Raw genomic sequence first — 15080 nt, 5'->3', positions numbered from 1 at the left:
TCCCAGCTCTGCCCCTCCTGCTGTGTGACCCGAGAGAGACATATTCCTCTCAGCCTCAGCTTGCTCTTCCTCAAAATGGGGAGAAATATCCTTCTAGGCCAGGTGAGGCCCAAGGAGGGTTGGAGGAAAGGTCTTCCAGGGTGTGATACCTGGATGCATGGGGGTGAAGGCTGGTCCTTTGCCTGCGCTGGGTGGCACCGGGTGTGACGCTGGATGGCTGTCTCTGTATCTGTAGGTCTGGCTCAGCCATGGGGGAGAGGTAAGGCCTGGAACTGCCTCTCGGGGCTCGGGGTCTCAGAGGCCCGGCGGGCAGGGCCAGCCGCAGACCTGGAGGCCACATGGGGCTGCCACTCTCCTCCGTCCCCGCAGGTCACGAGACTTCTGCCAATCACCTGGCATTCACGGTGATGGAGCTGTCACGCCAGCCCGAGATCTTGGCGAGGTATGGGGAGGGGAGGTGGGGTGGGGTCCCCCTGAGGTCGGTGAAGGGGGCTGTCTGACATCTGGTTCCCAGAGGGCCACCTGCTCCTACCTCCCACGGCTGAGCCCCCCCAGCCCGGCTCAGTGAGCCCTGCTCCCCTTTACCCCAGGGTCTTTGCACATGCTGTTCCTACTTCTAGAAGCTCCTCTTCCTGCTTTTCTCCTGGAGAACCCCCCTCCTCCCCTCCCCCCTCCTCCCCTCTCCCCTCCTCCTCTCCCCCTCTCTTCCCCTCCCCCTTCTTCCCCCTTTCTCCTTCCTCCCTCCTCCCCTCCCCCTCCCCCTCCCCCTCCCCTCCTCCCCTCCCCCTCCCCTCCTCCCCTCCCCCTCCCCTCCTCCTTCCCCCCTTTCTCCTTCCTCCCTGCTCCCCTCTCCTCCTCCCCTCCCCCTCCTCCCCTCCTCCTTCTTCCCCCCTTTCTCCTTCCTCCCTCCTCCCCTCCCCCTCCTCCCCTCCCCCTTCCTCCCCCCTTTCTCCTCCTCCCTCCTCCCCCTCCCCCTTGCCTACCTTCCCCTCCCCTCACCCCCTTCCCCCTCCCAAAACCTTTCTGACCCCAAAAGCAGCCACTCTGTTTCCCCTCCTTGCCTGCTCCCCGCTCACACATGCACCTTCTCCTCGGACCGTCTGCTTTGAGTCTATTTCAGTCGTGAAACCGGAAGCTCCAAGAGGGCGGGGCCTTGGCTCTTTCCCTCCCAAGGTGTGTGCAGGGCCTCTCCGGGGCTGGCACTGAGGACTGAACCGAATTCCCAGCACAGTGCTGAGGGAGCGCTTGTCTTCAGCTGGCGAGACAAAGGCAGGCCTCCCTGGGGAGGTGGCATTTGAGCAGGGCCGTTGGTTTCCTTAAATACAGACAGGGTCCCTCAAGGACTGGGGCCCAGATGGGCTGAGCCAAACCCCAAGGACAGGCTGGGGGCTGGGAGCTCTGGGGGCGAGGGGAAGGGCCCGTTGGGGCAACGGTTGTTATCCCCAGCAGAAAGAGCAGACTGAACGACTGCCTGGGAATATAAAGTAACACATAGGGCTTCCCAGGTGGCACTAGTGGTAAAGAATCCACCTGCCAGTGAAGGAGATGCAAGAAACATGAGATCCATCCCTGGGTAGGGAAGAGCCCCTGGAAAAGGGAATGGCAACCCACTCCAGTATTCGAGCCTGAAAAATCCCTGTTTGAATCCCAGTTCAAACAACAGGGTTTGAACTGTGGGGCCCCCTTATACGTGGATTTCTTCCACTCAGTACTGGCTCCAGCACCACACGGTCCCCGGTGGGTTGAGTCCAGAGATGTGGAACCACGGACACGGAGGGCCGATTGTCCAAACTTATACTCAGATTTTTGACTATGCGGAGGGTCGGTGCCCCAACTCCTGTGTTGTGCAAGGGTCAATTGTAGCTTACTGGTGTTTAAAAATACATAATAAAAATATAATTATAAAAATAAATCAAATGAAAATACATAATAGTATTTATTAAAAATTTGGAATAAATGGAAAAGTTTAATTAATTATTATAATAAGTCGAGGGACTTCCCTAGCAGTCCAGTGGTTGAGACTCTGCACTCCAATGCAGGGGGTGTGGGGTCGATCCCTGGTTAAGGAACTAAGATCCCACATGCCACAGGGCACGGGCGAAAAATCAACAACAATAAATCCACCTGCGCTGCCCCCATCCGCCCAGTGACCGTTCATGGTTAATTCCTGAATTTCACCATGTATATTATCACGACCTTGCCCCACATTTCTGCAACCTCTCCCCAAGTCCATTCATTCTTTTTTTTCTTAAACTTTTTATTTTGTATGGGGTATAGCTGACTAGCAATGTTGTGGTAGTTTCAGGTGAACGCTGAAGGTGCTCAGTCATACATATACATGTATCCATCCTCCCCCAAGCCCCCCTCCCCTGTCATTCTTTTTTAAATATTGTGGCTGTGTGTGTGTGTGTGTGTGTGTATCATATATATTATATCACATATATAATAAAGTTTACCATTTAAACTATTTTCAAGTGTGCAGTCCAATGGCATTAAGTAGTCACAGTCAGGCAGCCATCCCCACCATCCATCCCCAGAACGTTCCAGCATCCCAAACAGAAACTGTCCCCATTAAGGACTAACTCCTCACTCCCTGCCTCCCTTCCTCCAGCCCCTGGCCACCACCATTCTGTTTCCTGTCTCTGTAAATCTGATTCCTCCAGGTACCTCATACCAGTGGAATCACACCGTATTTGTTCTTTTTGCTTGGCTTCTTTCACCCAGCATAACGTCCTCAAGGTTCAGCCATGTGGCAGCACGCAGGGGTGCCCTTCCCTTGTAAGTCTGAGTGATACTCCATCGTACGGACGGGCCACCTCTTGCCTATCCGTTCATCCATCAGTGGACACTTGGGTGACTTCCAGCTTTGGGCTATTGTGAATCGTGTTGCTACAAACGTCGGTGTGCGAATAATCTATTTGAGACCCAACTTTCAGTTGTTTTGGGTATTAAGCACCAAGCACCAAGAAGTGGGATTACCATCACATGGTAATTCTGTGTTTAATTTTTTGAGCAGCCTCCATACCATTTTCCATAGCAGCTGCACGATTTTACATTCTCACCAACAGTGTACAAGGGTTCTGGTTTCTCCACATCCTCACAACCCTTGTTACCGTCTGCCTCCAGCATGGGTAGGAAGTGGTCCAGGTCCGCTTGCACTGCTACATGTTATTGTTTAAAATTTATTTATTTTTAATTGGAGGATGATTGCTTTACAGTATTGGGTGCGTTTCTGCCGTACATCAACATGAATCAGTCATAGGTGTTCACATGTCCCCTCCTTCCTGAGTCTCTCTCCCACTTCCCACCCTACCCCACCCCCTCTAGGTAGTCACAGAGCACCAGGTTTGAGCCCCCTGCATCAAATAGCAAACTCCCACTGGCTATGTGTTTTACATACGATAACATGTATGTTTCAATGCTTCTCTCTCTATTCGTCCCACCCTCTCCTTCCCCAACTGTGTCCACAAGTCTGTTCTCTATGTCTGCATCTCTACTGCTGCCCTGCAAATAAGTTCATCAGTACCATGTTTCTAGATTCCATGTGTATGCACTAATATATGACAGTTGTTTTTCTCCTTCTGATTTACTTCACTCTGTATAACAGGCGCTACCGTGCTCATCCTAAGGCTGGTACCTATATCGTTCATGCTACTGTTTCCAGCTACTTTGAGCCCAACTAAAATAGGCCTCTTTGTGCTTCTCTTGTCTGTTTCAATGTCTAAAGAAAATTCAACTTGCATTTCATAAGGATGGCATCAAATTTATATTTTTGATAGAATGGGATTCTGAGAATAATTATTATTATAAAGACAATTTATAATCCTGAGAGAATGGGCATCAATATAATATTAAGTCTTCCAAACAAAGATATGGAATTTAATCTTCATTTATGAAATAGGCACCTTTGTGCAAAGACCCTGTTCTGAGGTGGTTTACCTCCTGCAGCTGATTCCAAGCAGCACACAATGATGGGTGAATGTTTTGAGGGCGGGAAACGTAGTTCCCAACTGCTTGGGCATCTGGGTTTGGACGTGGTGGTTCCTCCAAGAACAGGGCCCGTGGGCAGTGTGTGCACTGGGGGGCCCCAGGCTTCTCTCCTCACGCTTCCTGCCATGCCCCCTCTTAACACTCAGGTGGGGACCTCTCCCCTTGGAGACGAACTTGTCTTTGTCTGACCGACAGGCTGCAGGCCGAGGTGGACGAGGTCATTGGGTCCAAGAGGCACCTTGACTGCGAGGACCTGGGGAGACTGCAGTACCTGTCTCAGGTGTGGGGGTGGGAGAGAAGCTTCTGGGCAGAGGTGGGTGATTCACTGACCAGGCTTGCTGCCTCCCTGGACCCTATAGGACAGGGATTCTCCAGTGTCCTGGCACCTGAGAATCCCCTGGGAGGTTAAAGACCTGCCTGTGTCCAGGCTGCTCCAGACCAAGGATATTAAGCCGCTGGGGGCATGGCTAACGCTTCCCAGGTGATCCCAATATGGAAATCAGCCCATTAGTCAAAGGTGCTGTGTTCGAGTTTCCCAAGGAGCCTGGGTTCCAAAAGTCTTAGACTTTCCACCAGGGGGCCAGTCTTGGCCGGCAGAGTCCCATCCAGTCCCCGACAGAGCACAGGAAGAGGCCTTCCTCCAGCTGCCCTGGGTCCTCGGAATGGTGGGGGCCCCGGTTTAGCGGGAACCCTGGCTCCTGGCGCGGTGGCTTTGCTCAACCCCCTCCCCGGGCCTCAGTTTCCCCTTCAGTCCCATGAGGGGTTGGACATGGAGATGAGGCTAACCTTACAGGGGCTGGGGACCCAGTCTGGCTGTGGGCACACATGCAGCGCCATGAATGGGAGCAGAGAAGGGTCTGGGACATGCTTCTGGCACTTTCCATGGGGGTTCTCCTGACATCTGTCTCTAATCATCTGCCCTTGTGGTGTCTGCAGGTCCTCAAAGAGTCGCTGAGGCTATACCCGCCGGCGTGGGGCACCTTCCGTCTGCTGGAGGAGGAGACCTTGATTGACGGGGTCCGGGTCCCCGGCAACACGCCGCTCCTGGTGCGTGGGGGCCCTGCCTGCCCACCCTCGAGTGGCCAGCTCGGGGCTGTCCTCTGAGGTCAGGGGCTCCTCCCTGGCCACCCTGTGCCTTCTCTTTTGAGTCTGACCATAACCCTGTGATGTGCCTTCTTTCCCTGCCACACTTTCCAGTGTGAGATTACAGTGGATGCTTTTAAAACGGAGAGGCCTCATTTACAGCTGAGGCCACTGAGGCTCAGGGAGGTTAGGTTACTTTCCTGAGGTCACACAGCTAGCAAGGGGCAGATACGGAGATGTGCCCAGTTTCTGAGCTGGCCCAAATTTGCCCCAGTTCCTTTTCTGTCCACAGCTCCTGCTCCCACTAAGGCTGACTTTCTCCCCCTGTTCTCCTTTATTTGTGTTTCTCTGGCTGTTCCCTCGTTCATTCATTCAGGCTCCGTTCATGCACAATGACCTCCCCAAACTCACTACCCATCCCAAACCAGAATGTAACCCACCTGGGTATACATGGCTCTCCTGGTTGCCCCCAGAAGCTGTCACTCTCCCGAATTCTGTGCTTGCCACCCACTCACCTTTGTGTGTGTATGTGTGTGTACCCACACAATATGTTCTAGGACTTGCTTTGTGACTCAGCACAACGTCTATTAAGATTGTGTAGATTTCCACGTGCAGCTATAGGACGTCCATTTTCACTGCCATGTAACATGACATCAGTCATTCTGGATTGCTCTGTGCTATGCTGAGTCATTTCAGTTGTCTCTAATCCTTTGTGACCCCATGGACCATAGCCTGCCAGACCCCTCTGTCCACGGGATCCTCCAGCCAAGAATACTGGAGTGGGTTGCCATTTCCTTCTCCAGGGGATCTTCCCGACCCAGGGACGGAGCCCAAGTCTCTTATGTCTCCTGCATTGGCAGGAGTTACCACTAGCACCACCTGGGAAGCACCATATTGGATTAAGGGCCCCAATGACCTCATTTTCACCTAATGACCTCTTTGAAGAGCCTTTCTCTAAATAGAATCACATTCTGAAGTTAACTTCAACATATGAATTTTAGGGGCACACAATTCAGCCCAAATAAGACCCAGTTTTATTTTCACAAAGAAGAATGATGTGTCCCACCTGTTGAGCAGCTCCCCCTGCCCAGGGCCTGGCCACGTTCTCCCCAGCACACACCAAAGCTTCATCCACGCGTGCTTCTTTATCCTGTTTATCTGTGGTTTTTAAAAAACTACCAGCTACTGCAATGACCATCTCTTCAGAATGTCCTTACATCTGACAGGGTGAGGCCCCGGGGCTGACTCTCAACCCCTGTGTCCAACCTGCAACCCCGTGACCTTGAGTGGGCAGACCCGGGCTCTAACCCCAGCCCTGCTCCCTGCTGGCTGAGTCATCCCAGGCAAGACCCTGAACTCCCAGGCCTCAATACTCTCCTGGCAAGATGGGGATGCTGGTACCCGAGTCAACAGGATAATGTACATCCTGTGTCTGGCAAAACTCCCTGGCACGTAGTAGGCACCTTTTGCTGCCCCCAGACCCCTCCCCATCTTACGCTCCCACTCCAGCCCTGGCAGCCCTGAACCCCACACAGAGAAGGAGCAGTGAAGACTTGGAGAGACACTTTGTGCAGAGACCAGCACGCAGGGCCCAGGGCTGGGGCACAGAGCATCAGCCCCAATCAGGAGGCGCCAGGTGTGCAGGTGAAAGACTACTGGGGGGTCGGTGGCATCCCTACCCCTACTCCACTGAAGCAAGTCTTGCGTTGAAGACAAACTTTGAATAATAACGGCTCTCAGCAATCGAGAGAAGGATGGCCTTGCTGCAGACCTGAGCTTGCATCTCGTTTTGGCCACTTACTTGCCAGGTGACTTCAGGCATGTCATGAACCTCTGAGCCTCAGTTTCCTCATCTGTAAAATAGGAATAACTGTGGCTCCCCCACAGGGTAAAGCCAAGCATGGGATGATGTAGCGTGCCCAGCTGGTGGGCGACACATTGGGCTGCCCTCTTTCTTCCTCTTAGACACTTTTCAGGGGCCAGTGGGATCCCACCCTGGTCCAGATGGGCAGGTGGAGAGATGGGCGGGTGGTGGGGAGTTGAGGAGGGGGTACTCTACTCCGAGTCTCCCCAGTGGGTGACTGTAGCAGGTGGGGGAGGTGTGAGGGGACCTACCCTTGGACGCAGAGACAAGCAGATCCTCTGCCCGGCAGTTCAGCACCTATGTCATGGGGCGGATGGACACATACTTTGAGGATCCTCTGACTTTCAACCCGGATCGCTTCGGCCCCAAAGCACCCAAGTAAGTCTGTCTTCAAGCTGTCCACGAGTGGAGGCCTGGTGGGAGGATGGCCCCAGCGGCCTCTGGTCTGAGCTGCCTTGACCACTGATCACTGTGAGGGAACTGAGATCCCCACTCTGCCCCCATTTACAGGGAGGAAATCACAGCTCAGAGAGGTTAGGTAACTTGCCCAAGGAGGCACAGCCAGCAAGGACTGAGACTGGTTTTAAAGTGTGTGCTTATAACCAGTCCCTTTTACCGGAAAGCCCTGTGACTCGGGCAGGTGGCTGAGCCTTCCCCAGCCCAGATGATCCTATCTGAGAAATGGGAATACCGACAGCTCCCTCTGGAGCTGGCTGCGGGAGTGACCGCTGTTAAGTACCACAGCTCTGATGGGGATGCGAGTCCAGACCCAGACTGCCCGGAGCTGGACGTGTGACCAGCTGAGTAAGCAGACCGAGTGATGTAGGATCTTGGGAGAGTGACTTTGCCTCTCTGAGCCTCAGTTCCTCCATCTGTGAGATGGGACTAATAACAGCTCCTTCTGGAAGGCTCAGTGGAGGATAAAATGAGAAAACGCTGACCCAGAGCTCAGCAGAGTCAGCCGGTGATGTCTTTAGCATGGTCAAAAGCAGCCCCAGGCCGAAGCCGTCATCACAGGGGTGGCCTTGTCACGACTGTCACCTCCTGACACCCCCCTCCGGTTCGCAGGCCCAAGTTCACCTACTTCCCCTTCTCCCTGGGACCCCGCTCCTGCATCGGGCAGCAGTTTGCTCAGGTAGGAGGCCAACCACGGGGTTTTGGCTCAGAGGTGACCGCGGGGTGGCGTCTAGTCAGGGAGCCACTTCAGAACTCCCCTGCTCCAGGGTCCCCGGGGCTGGGGGCTGGGGGCCTAGGCAGCCATGGCACCTCACATCCCTCATTTGCGCCGCTGACTCACCCTCCCCGCCCCCTGCGTGCACAGATGGAGGTGAAGGTGGTCATGGCCAAGCTGCTGCAGAGGCTGGAGTTCCGGCTGGTGCCTGGGCAGCGATTCGGGCTGCAGGAGCAGGCCACGCTCAAGCCGCTGGACCCTGTGCTGTGCACACTGCAGCCCCGGGGCTGGCAACCTGCGCCCCCACCCCCGCCCTGCTGAGGGGCCCAGGCAGGACCACACTCCTCGGTCAGGGCCCTGGGCACCCTGCTCCCCAACCCCCTTCCCCGGGAGCACCCTCCACGCTGGCTCCCAGTGGGCCCTCGGCCCTCCACTGACTGCTTCACCCCCTCCGAGCTCCCCCTCCCCGCTAACCCCGCCACCCCACCCCACTAGCCCCTGCCTAACCTCCAGCCACCACCCAGATGTGCTGTTGTCTCTCCCCACCCACCGCCTCTTTGCACACACCACTCCCTCTGCCAGACACCCTAACTCTTGCTCACTCCCTAAAGCCCTCTCCAGATGTCACCTCTTCCAGGAAGCCCTCCTGCCATCCCCCGGCTGTGCCAGGGGCCCCTCCTCTGTGCTCCCCGCCTCCATCACCTGTGCTACCTCTAACACCACACTGACCACACTGTATCATGAATGTCCTTTGACGTGACCGACTGCCCTGCCAGGCTCTGAGTGCCTCGAGGGCAGGGCCAGCGTGTGATTCATCTCTGAGCCCCCTGTGCCCACCCAGGGCCTGGCACAGTCGATGCTCAATAAATAAATACGTGTTGACTGCACAAATGAATGGCCAGACTGGGCCAGGGTGCTCTGGCCTCTGTTTGCTCATCTGTAAAATGGGGGCCATGTTGAGACCGATCTCCCTGAGGGCTGACGTAGCTCTGGAAGCTGCCCCCAGAGATGCCTAGACAATGCCACATCGAGAGAAGACCGCCCAGGTTCCCAGGTGGAGTTAGTAGAAGCCCAGTCCCTTGTGTGGAAGACCATGCTCCTGGGGTGAGGCTGGGACTGTGGGCAGTGTTGAGAGTTGAATTGAGGGGTTCGGGGGTCCCGGGGCCTTTGTGGTCTAGTCTACTCCTAACAAGGCCATGGACACCCCAGAGGGCCTCCAACAGGTTGGAGCCCCCAGGACCTCTCTTGGGGGCAGCCTGGTGGAGCTGAGCATGAATGCCCACCGCACCCTCTGCATCTGTTGGCACAGGGCTGCCCCTCTGGGGCTCGGGTGATGAGACTGCAACCCTCACGGCGGTGGGCAGGTAAAGAAATTTCTGCTTCCTGCTCAGGGCCAAGGGGTGGCCAAGGGGCAGGAAAACCTGGCCCCACCGTGTCCTCTGGGCCTGTCCAAGGAAAGAGCCACCCCCAGTTTCTCCTTCAGCACTTGGGAGTTTGTTTAGGAAAAAGAAACTGCCCCCAGACTTCCTTGGTGGTACAGTGGATAAGAATCCGCCTGCCAGTGCAGGGGACACAGGCTCGATCCCTGGTCCGGGATGATTCCGCATGCCGCGGAGCAGCTAAGCGCATGAGCCACAACTACTGGGCCTGTCGTCTAGAGCCTGTGCTTTGCAACAAGAGAAGCCACTGCAGTGAGAAGCCTGTGTACTGCATCTAGAGAGTAGTCCCCACTCTCCTCAACTAGAAAAAGCCCACACACAGCAATGGAGAACCAGCACAAACAAAAACACCAAAAATAATTAATTAATTAAAAAAAGAAACTGTCCTGGGCCCCCTGCCTGGGGTACGTGTCCCAGACAGATTCCCCCTGCTACACCCGGGAGGGTATGGATTTGGGATGTCCTTGCTCCTTAACCCTTGCTGCAGTCTTGAATGACAGCTCCTAGGGATCTTCCCATTTAGCAGATGAGAAAACTGAGGCTCAGGGGAGGCAGTGACATGCTCGGCACAGGTGGGTGCTCTGCACTGGGATAGAGCCACTGGACATGGGAACCTACAGTAAGAGCGGGTGCATCTGCGCCACTGGGCAGGGCGTCGGACCTCCAGGTGTGGCTGTGGCTGCAGATTCCTTGCTGAGTGAGGGTCCTATGCTCTCCCAGCCCCCTGCCAGACCTGAGCTCTCAGCTGGGCCCTTATCAAGCTACACACCACCCCCTCTATTTCCATCTACCTGCCTTGAGGGGGGGCCCGGGGGAAAGGCCAGAACCTTCTGTGGTTCTGAGATGGCTGTGCCAGCTGGACCAGCCTATGGGGTGGCGACCGGAAACTTTTCTTTTTAAGGCCCCCCCATCAGGAGATCCAAGCTTCCCTGGTGGCTTAGCTGGTAAAGAATCCGCCTGCAATGAGGGAGACCTGAGTTCGGTCCCTGGGTTGGGAAGATCCCCTGGAAAAGGGAAAGGCTACCCACTCCAGTGTTCTGGCCTGGAGAATTTCATGGACTGTATAGTCCACGGAGTCACAAAGAGTCGGATACGACTGAGCGACTTTCACTTCACAGGAGACCCCAGGATGCACAGGGCTGGTACCAGCCCCTGGGGCCCAGGCAAGATGGAGGAGATTAAGACCAAGGTCCTGCAGCCTGACCTCCTGGGGTCAAATGCTACCCCATCTGTCACTGGTTATGGGGCTTGGCCCCCACTCTCCCCATCATAAGGGAGGACAGATAATAGTACCCACATCCTAAGGTTGGTGGGAGAGTTAAGAGCGTCCTCCTTGGATGGTGCCCAGCACAGAGTCTTCCCCCGTGGGCGATGGCTGCACAGCCGCCCGCGGCGGCATCTTGACTGGCTGTTGCCTCCAGAGAGGGGAAGAGGCCGGACAGTGCAGTTCCAAGAATGGACGCATGGTGGCGCCCCGGCGCAGCGCTCGGATCCGCGTTCGGCGCCCGGCCGTGTGGACGATGCCTCCACGCCGCTCCGAGGGTCCGGAGGTCCGAAGGGCAAGGGACTCGAGGCGACGCCAGCAAGACCAGTCTCCCGGAGGAGGGGGTCAGGGCGAGAGGGTACGACGCTGGCCTTTCCCTGGTCAGGCGCAGGTGGTCTGGGGCCTTCAGTGACCCTGGGATGGCGGTGGGGAGGCGGGCATCGCGGTCCCCATTTCAGAGCCGGGGCCACTGAGACGGGCGAAGGTCAGGCTGGTGGGGCGGCCGGGGCGCCGCCACGCGTGGGGGTGCGGCGATCACTCGGTGCCTCCGTCTCCCCTCTCCGGTCTGGGGCCCTGGGTCTGGCGGGGGCGATGCTGGCAGGCCCGCAGTGGGACGAACTGGGCCGTCTGGACTCACCCAGAAAGGGCCCTGGGGGAGAGAAACGCATGAAGCTGAGTCCGGGGTCAGGCTGTTTGCTGCTGCTGCACCAGGTGGCTCTGATCCCCTCCCTGGCCTGCCGTTCCCTCCCACAGGACAGTGGGCAGCGATGGTCCTTTCCTAGCTCGCAGCCTCTCTGTCAACCTGGACAAGATGTGATGGGTCTACACGCTCAGCCTCAGGACGCTTCCAGCCTGCACCCTCACCGGAGCGCCCCTGATTCCTCAGTGCTGAGCTGCTGTGACACCCCGACTGCTCCCTGGACGGCATCTCCCCGTGCCCTCCCCTGCCCCAAGGGCCTGGAGACTTGGGGGGGACCCCTGGGATGTCTCTGGCCAGGCCTCAGGAGCCTTGTCTGCTGGTGTGGCCTGGCCGCGGTCGGGTGGCTGGTGTTTTTTTGTCTGTGCTCCGGGCTCTGGTTCGGGTGCTGGTGTGGAGGTGCTGTGCGAGGGCTTGGTGGCAGCCCGTGTGGATGGACAAAGGACCACAGCAAGCTGCCCCGCTAGAAAGGCACTGAGAGGGGTTCCTGGTGGTCTCGGCCAAGCAGGCCTGCTGTCCTCTACCCTGGTCTGGAGTCAGGGAGGTCCAACTGGGGGGACCCCACAAACACAGTGTGGGCAATCAGGAGCAGGGCTGGCCACGTGCAGGTGACCTCAGGGCAGGCGCCAGTGGGGACTCAAGCCGGGCCTCGGTCCTGCGTTGCACCCCCTCTGCACTGATGCTTGCTCTCCTCCAAGGGGAGAATCTTGCATCTCCAGGGGGCTTCCTGACGAGTGCGTGACCCAGATGGGTCCTGGTGGGGCTCTTTCTGTAGCCCTGTGGTTTGTCCAGTGCTGGGCATGCCCAAGGAGGGTCTTGATCCCGTAAATGCACGTCTGCCCAGACATTACCCTGGGCTCCAGGCAGTCCCGGACATCTCTGGCTGGATGTCCAAAAATAAGTCTGGCCGGGGGAGGGGCAGACACTGGGGGTATTTCTGGCAGGCGACAGGAGACTTGCCCAGGAGGGTCATTTCTCTGAATCAGGGAAAGGGTAGGGACGGATGGTCTGGAGCTTTAAAAACACTCATTTCTCCCAGAACATGGCTCTCCCTCACTTCCTTCTCCCCGGAGGAAACCATGGTTACCTTCCTGGTCTTGCCCAGCTTAGGCAGTCTCAGCTGGGGAGCTGGACCCAGCCAGTCAGGCAGAATGGTCACCCCCAGGGTGGGGGCCGTGAGGGTCTCTGCGGAGGACAGGGACCAGTGGAGGCCTTAGCCTCCTGCTCTTGGCTGGCTTGGAGTGGGGCGCAGCCCCCGCCTGCCATGCCTGGGTCCCAGGCCCACCTGGGAGGAGGCTCCATGGGCTTCAGGGTGGAGAGGCTGGGCAAGAGGCGGGGGGGGTAGGGGGGTCCAGGGCCTTTCATTCAGAAGCCCGGCCTCCCGGGTAGGGTGTGGAGGGCCCCAGAGTCAATGCCAGGTGGGCAGGGGCAAAGTCTCGTCTCCTCTCCCCACTCCTTGTCCTCGGGCCCAGCTCTGCTGGTCCAGGATCGGGGGGCGCAAGGGCGGTGACCCATCAGGGGCAGTCTCCTGCCTCCCCCAGCCCAGGGGCAGGGTCTTCGAGCAGCCCCGGGATCCTGGCTGAGGAGGAGTCTGGGGTGATGGGGTCCGTTCACCCATCGAGCCCCGGCTGCTCGGTCAGCCCCAGGCCCAGCTGTACTGTGACCCTGGGCCCCTTTCTACAGACAAGGCCCCATTGGTGGGGCCTCACTCTTCCTGGGGAGCCTCACCCCTGCTGTGAGCCCAACAGCCTGAGGAGAAGGCCAGCGCCTCCCCACCAGCTCCGTGTCCCCCCCCCAACCCCCCCACCCCACCCCCCCAACCCCCCCACCAAGTGATGGCAGCTCCTTGGCTCCCACCCAGGGGGAAGGGGAAGGGAACCCACACACGCCCTCACACCCTGGGGACCCCCAGAGCAGCTAATGGGTCCCTCAGGCTTCTTTCCTGGCCAGGAGCCTGGAGACAGGAGGCTCCCCCAAGGCCACCCAGGCGGTCGTCAACTTAAGGGGGGCCTTGGGTACGGGAAACCAGCTCCCAGTTCTACACTGGAGTGTGTATGTGTGTGTGGGTGTGTGTGTGTGTGTGTGCGAGCTGTACACATATATGTCCATTCATGGGCTTCCCTGGTGGCTCAGATGGTAAAAAATCTGTCTGCTATGCAAGAGACCCGAGTTCAATCCCTGGGTCAGGAAGATCCCCGGGAGAAGGGTATGGCAGCCCATGCCAGTATTCTTGCCTGGATAATTCCATGGACAGAGGAGCCTAGCGGGCTGCAGTCCATGGGGTTGCAAAGAGTCGGACACGACTGAGCGACTAACAGTTTCACTTCATGTCTCTCATGTATCTCTCTGTGTCTGGGGTCTCCCCATCTCTGTGTATCTCTGTCTCTCACATGTGAGGCTGAGTGTGTGGGTCTCAGCGTCCACGTCTGCTTGTCTCGGGCTGCGTGCATCTGGGTGCATCTGCCGTGACCTTAGCTGTGAGGAGCTCTCGTCTGTTTTAAGCTAAGGTGGTAGGCAGACCCGGGAAGTATTACAAGGCCCACGGGTGTTTGGCACTTACTGGGCATTGCACACCCCCTCCTAACCCCAACAGGTTAGGTGGCCTGCCCCGGGCCACACACGGGGTGGGGAGGGTCCACCCAATGGGCACGTCCTCTGTCCTTCTTCAAGTCATGGCCACCAACGCCCCAGGTGAGGCTCCTTGTTTAAAACCTTCCTGCCTCTATGTACAGGGGGCCCCAAGGCCCAGGAAGACAGGTCTCCAGCAGGGGGGAGGTGCCAGGACCCCTGAGACCCAGCCAGGGCCCACAGGAAGCTGGACCTCCACCTTGACCCTGCCACGCTCCGATACCCTCCGGCCTCTGATCAAGCCAACCCCGATCCTCCCACCCTCCCGGGTCCCTTCTCTCCCAGCGCCGGGGCTGGTTGGCTGAACAGTGGGAACTTGGGGGGCTGGTGGGGGAGCAGGTGTAGGGGTATGGGGAGGTGCAGAGCTCACAGTCCCCAGGCGAGGTCACTGCAAGGCTGGTGGTCACCCTCCCCTGGGAAGGGGAGTGCGCTTCCCCCTGAGACCACAAGGTGTAGGGGAGGACCCCAGCTCAGGGCTACCCCTGCAACCCTTCCAGCACATCAACTCCGGCCGGCTGCCAAGGCCGCAGGGGCAGCCTGCCCGCCCCCTCGCCCTGTCTCCCGCCTCGTCCATTCCCCAGGTGCCCCGAGCTCTGGGCCAGGGCTGACCTCCACCCTGAAGCTGACCCTCTTCCAGCCCAGGTGTCGGCTCCCCGGCCAGGTGTCTGCCTGCTCCTCCCTGACCCCGCCCTCGCCCCACTGCCCTCCATGTGCCCATGAGCCCCCCAGGAGGCTGTGCCCACGTCCCACTCAGGCCCCAGCACGAGTGCCCGCGGGTGACTGAAGTGGCATCAGACATTCATGAGCCAAGACTGTGCCAGCTTGTTTGCTGTCCCCCGACAGGGACACCAATGACCGAGCAGACAGAGGGTGGAGGTGAGAGTACACACCGTACATACATGTGCACACATGGACCTGCCTCTGCACACGCAATAATGTACACA

The 15080-nt window shown here is 57.8% G+C and overlaps 1 protein-coding gene across 1 annotated transcript in view; it reads left to right on the top strand.

The window, feature by feature from the left end:
• Positions 1-8999, top strand: part of CYP46A1 (cytochrome P450 family 46 subfamily A member 1) — a 28714-nt gene extending 19715 nt beyond the window's left edge. The window contains exons 10-15 of the mRNA XM_081549761.1: positions 370-442; positions 4186-4270; positions 4927-5037; positions 7227-7315; positions 8006-8072; positions 8259-8999. Of these exons, the coding sequence (XP_081405887.1) occupies positions 370-442; positions 4186-4270; positions 4927-5037; positions 7227-7315; positions 8006-8072; positions 8259-8429 (596 nt within the window). The 3' untranslated portion in view covers positions 8430-8999. The remainder of the gene's footprint in view (positions 1-369; positions 443-4185; positions 4271-4926; positions 5038-7226; positions 7316-8005; positions 8073-8258) is intronic.
• The last annotated feature ends 6081 nt before the right edge of the window (positions 9000-15080 follow it).

The sequence above is a fragment of the Giraffa tippelskirchi genome, chromosome 12, assembly GCF_054371585.1.
Source record: "Giraffa tippelskirchi isolate mGirTip1 chromosome 12, T2T-mGirTip1v1.2.pri, whole genome shotgun sequence".
Taxonomy (NCBI): Eukaryota; Metazoa; Chordata; class Mammalia; order Artiodactyla; family Giraffidae; genus Giraffa; species Giraffa tippelskirchi.
This window is presented reverse-complemented; position numbering and strand designations above follow the sequence as displayed.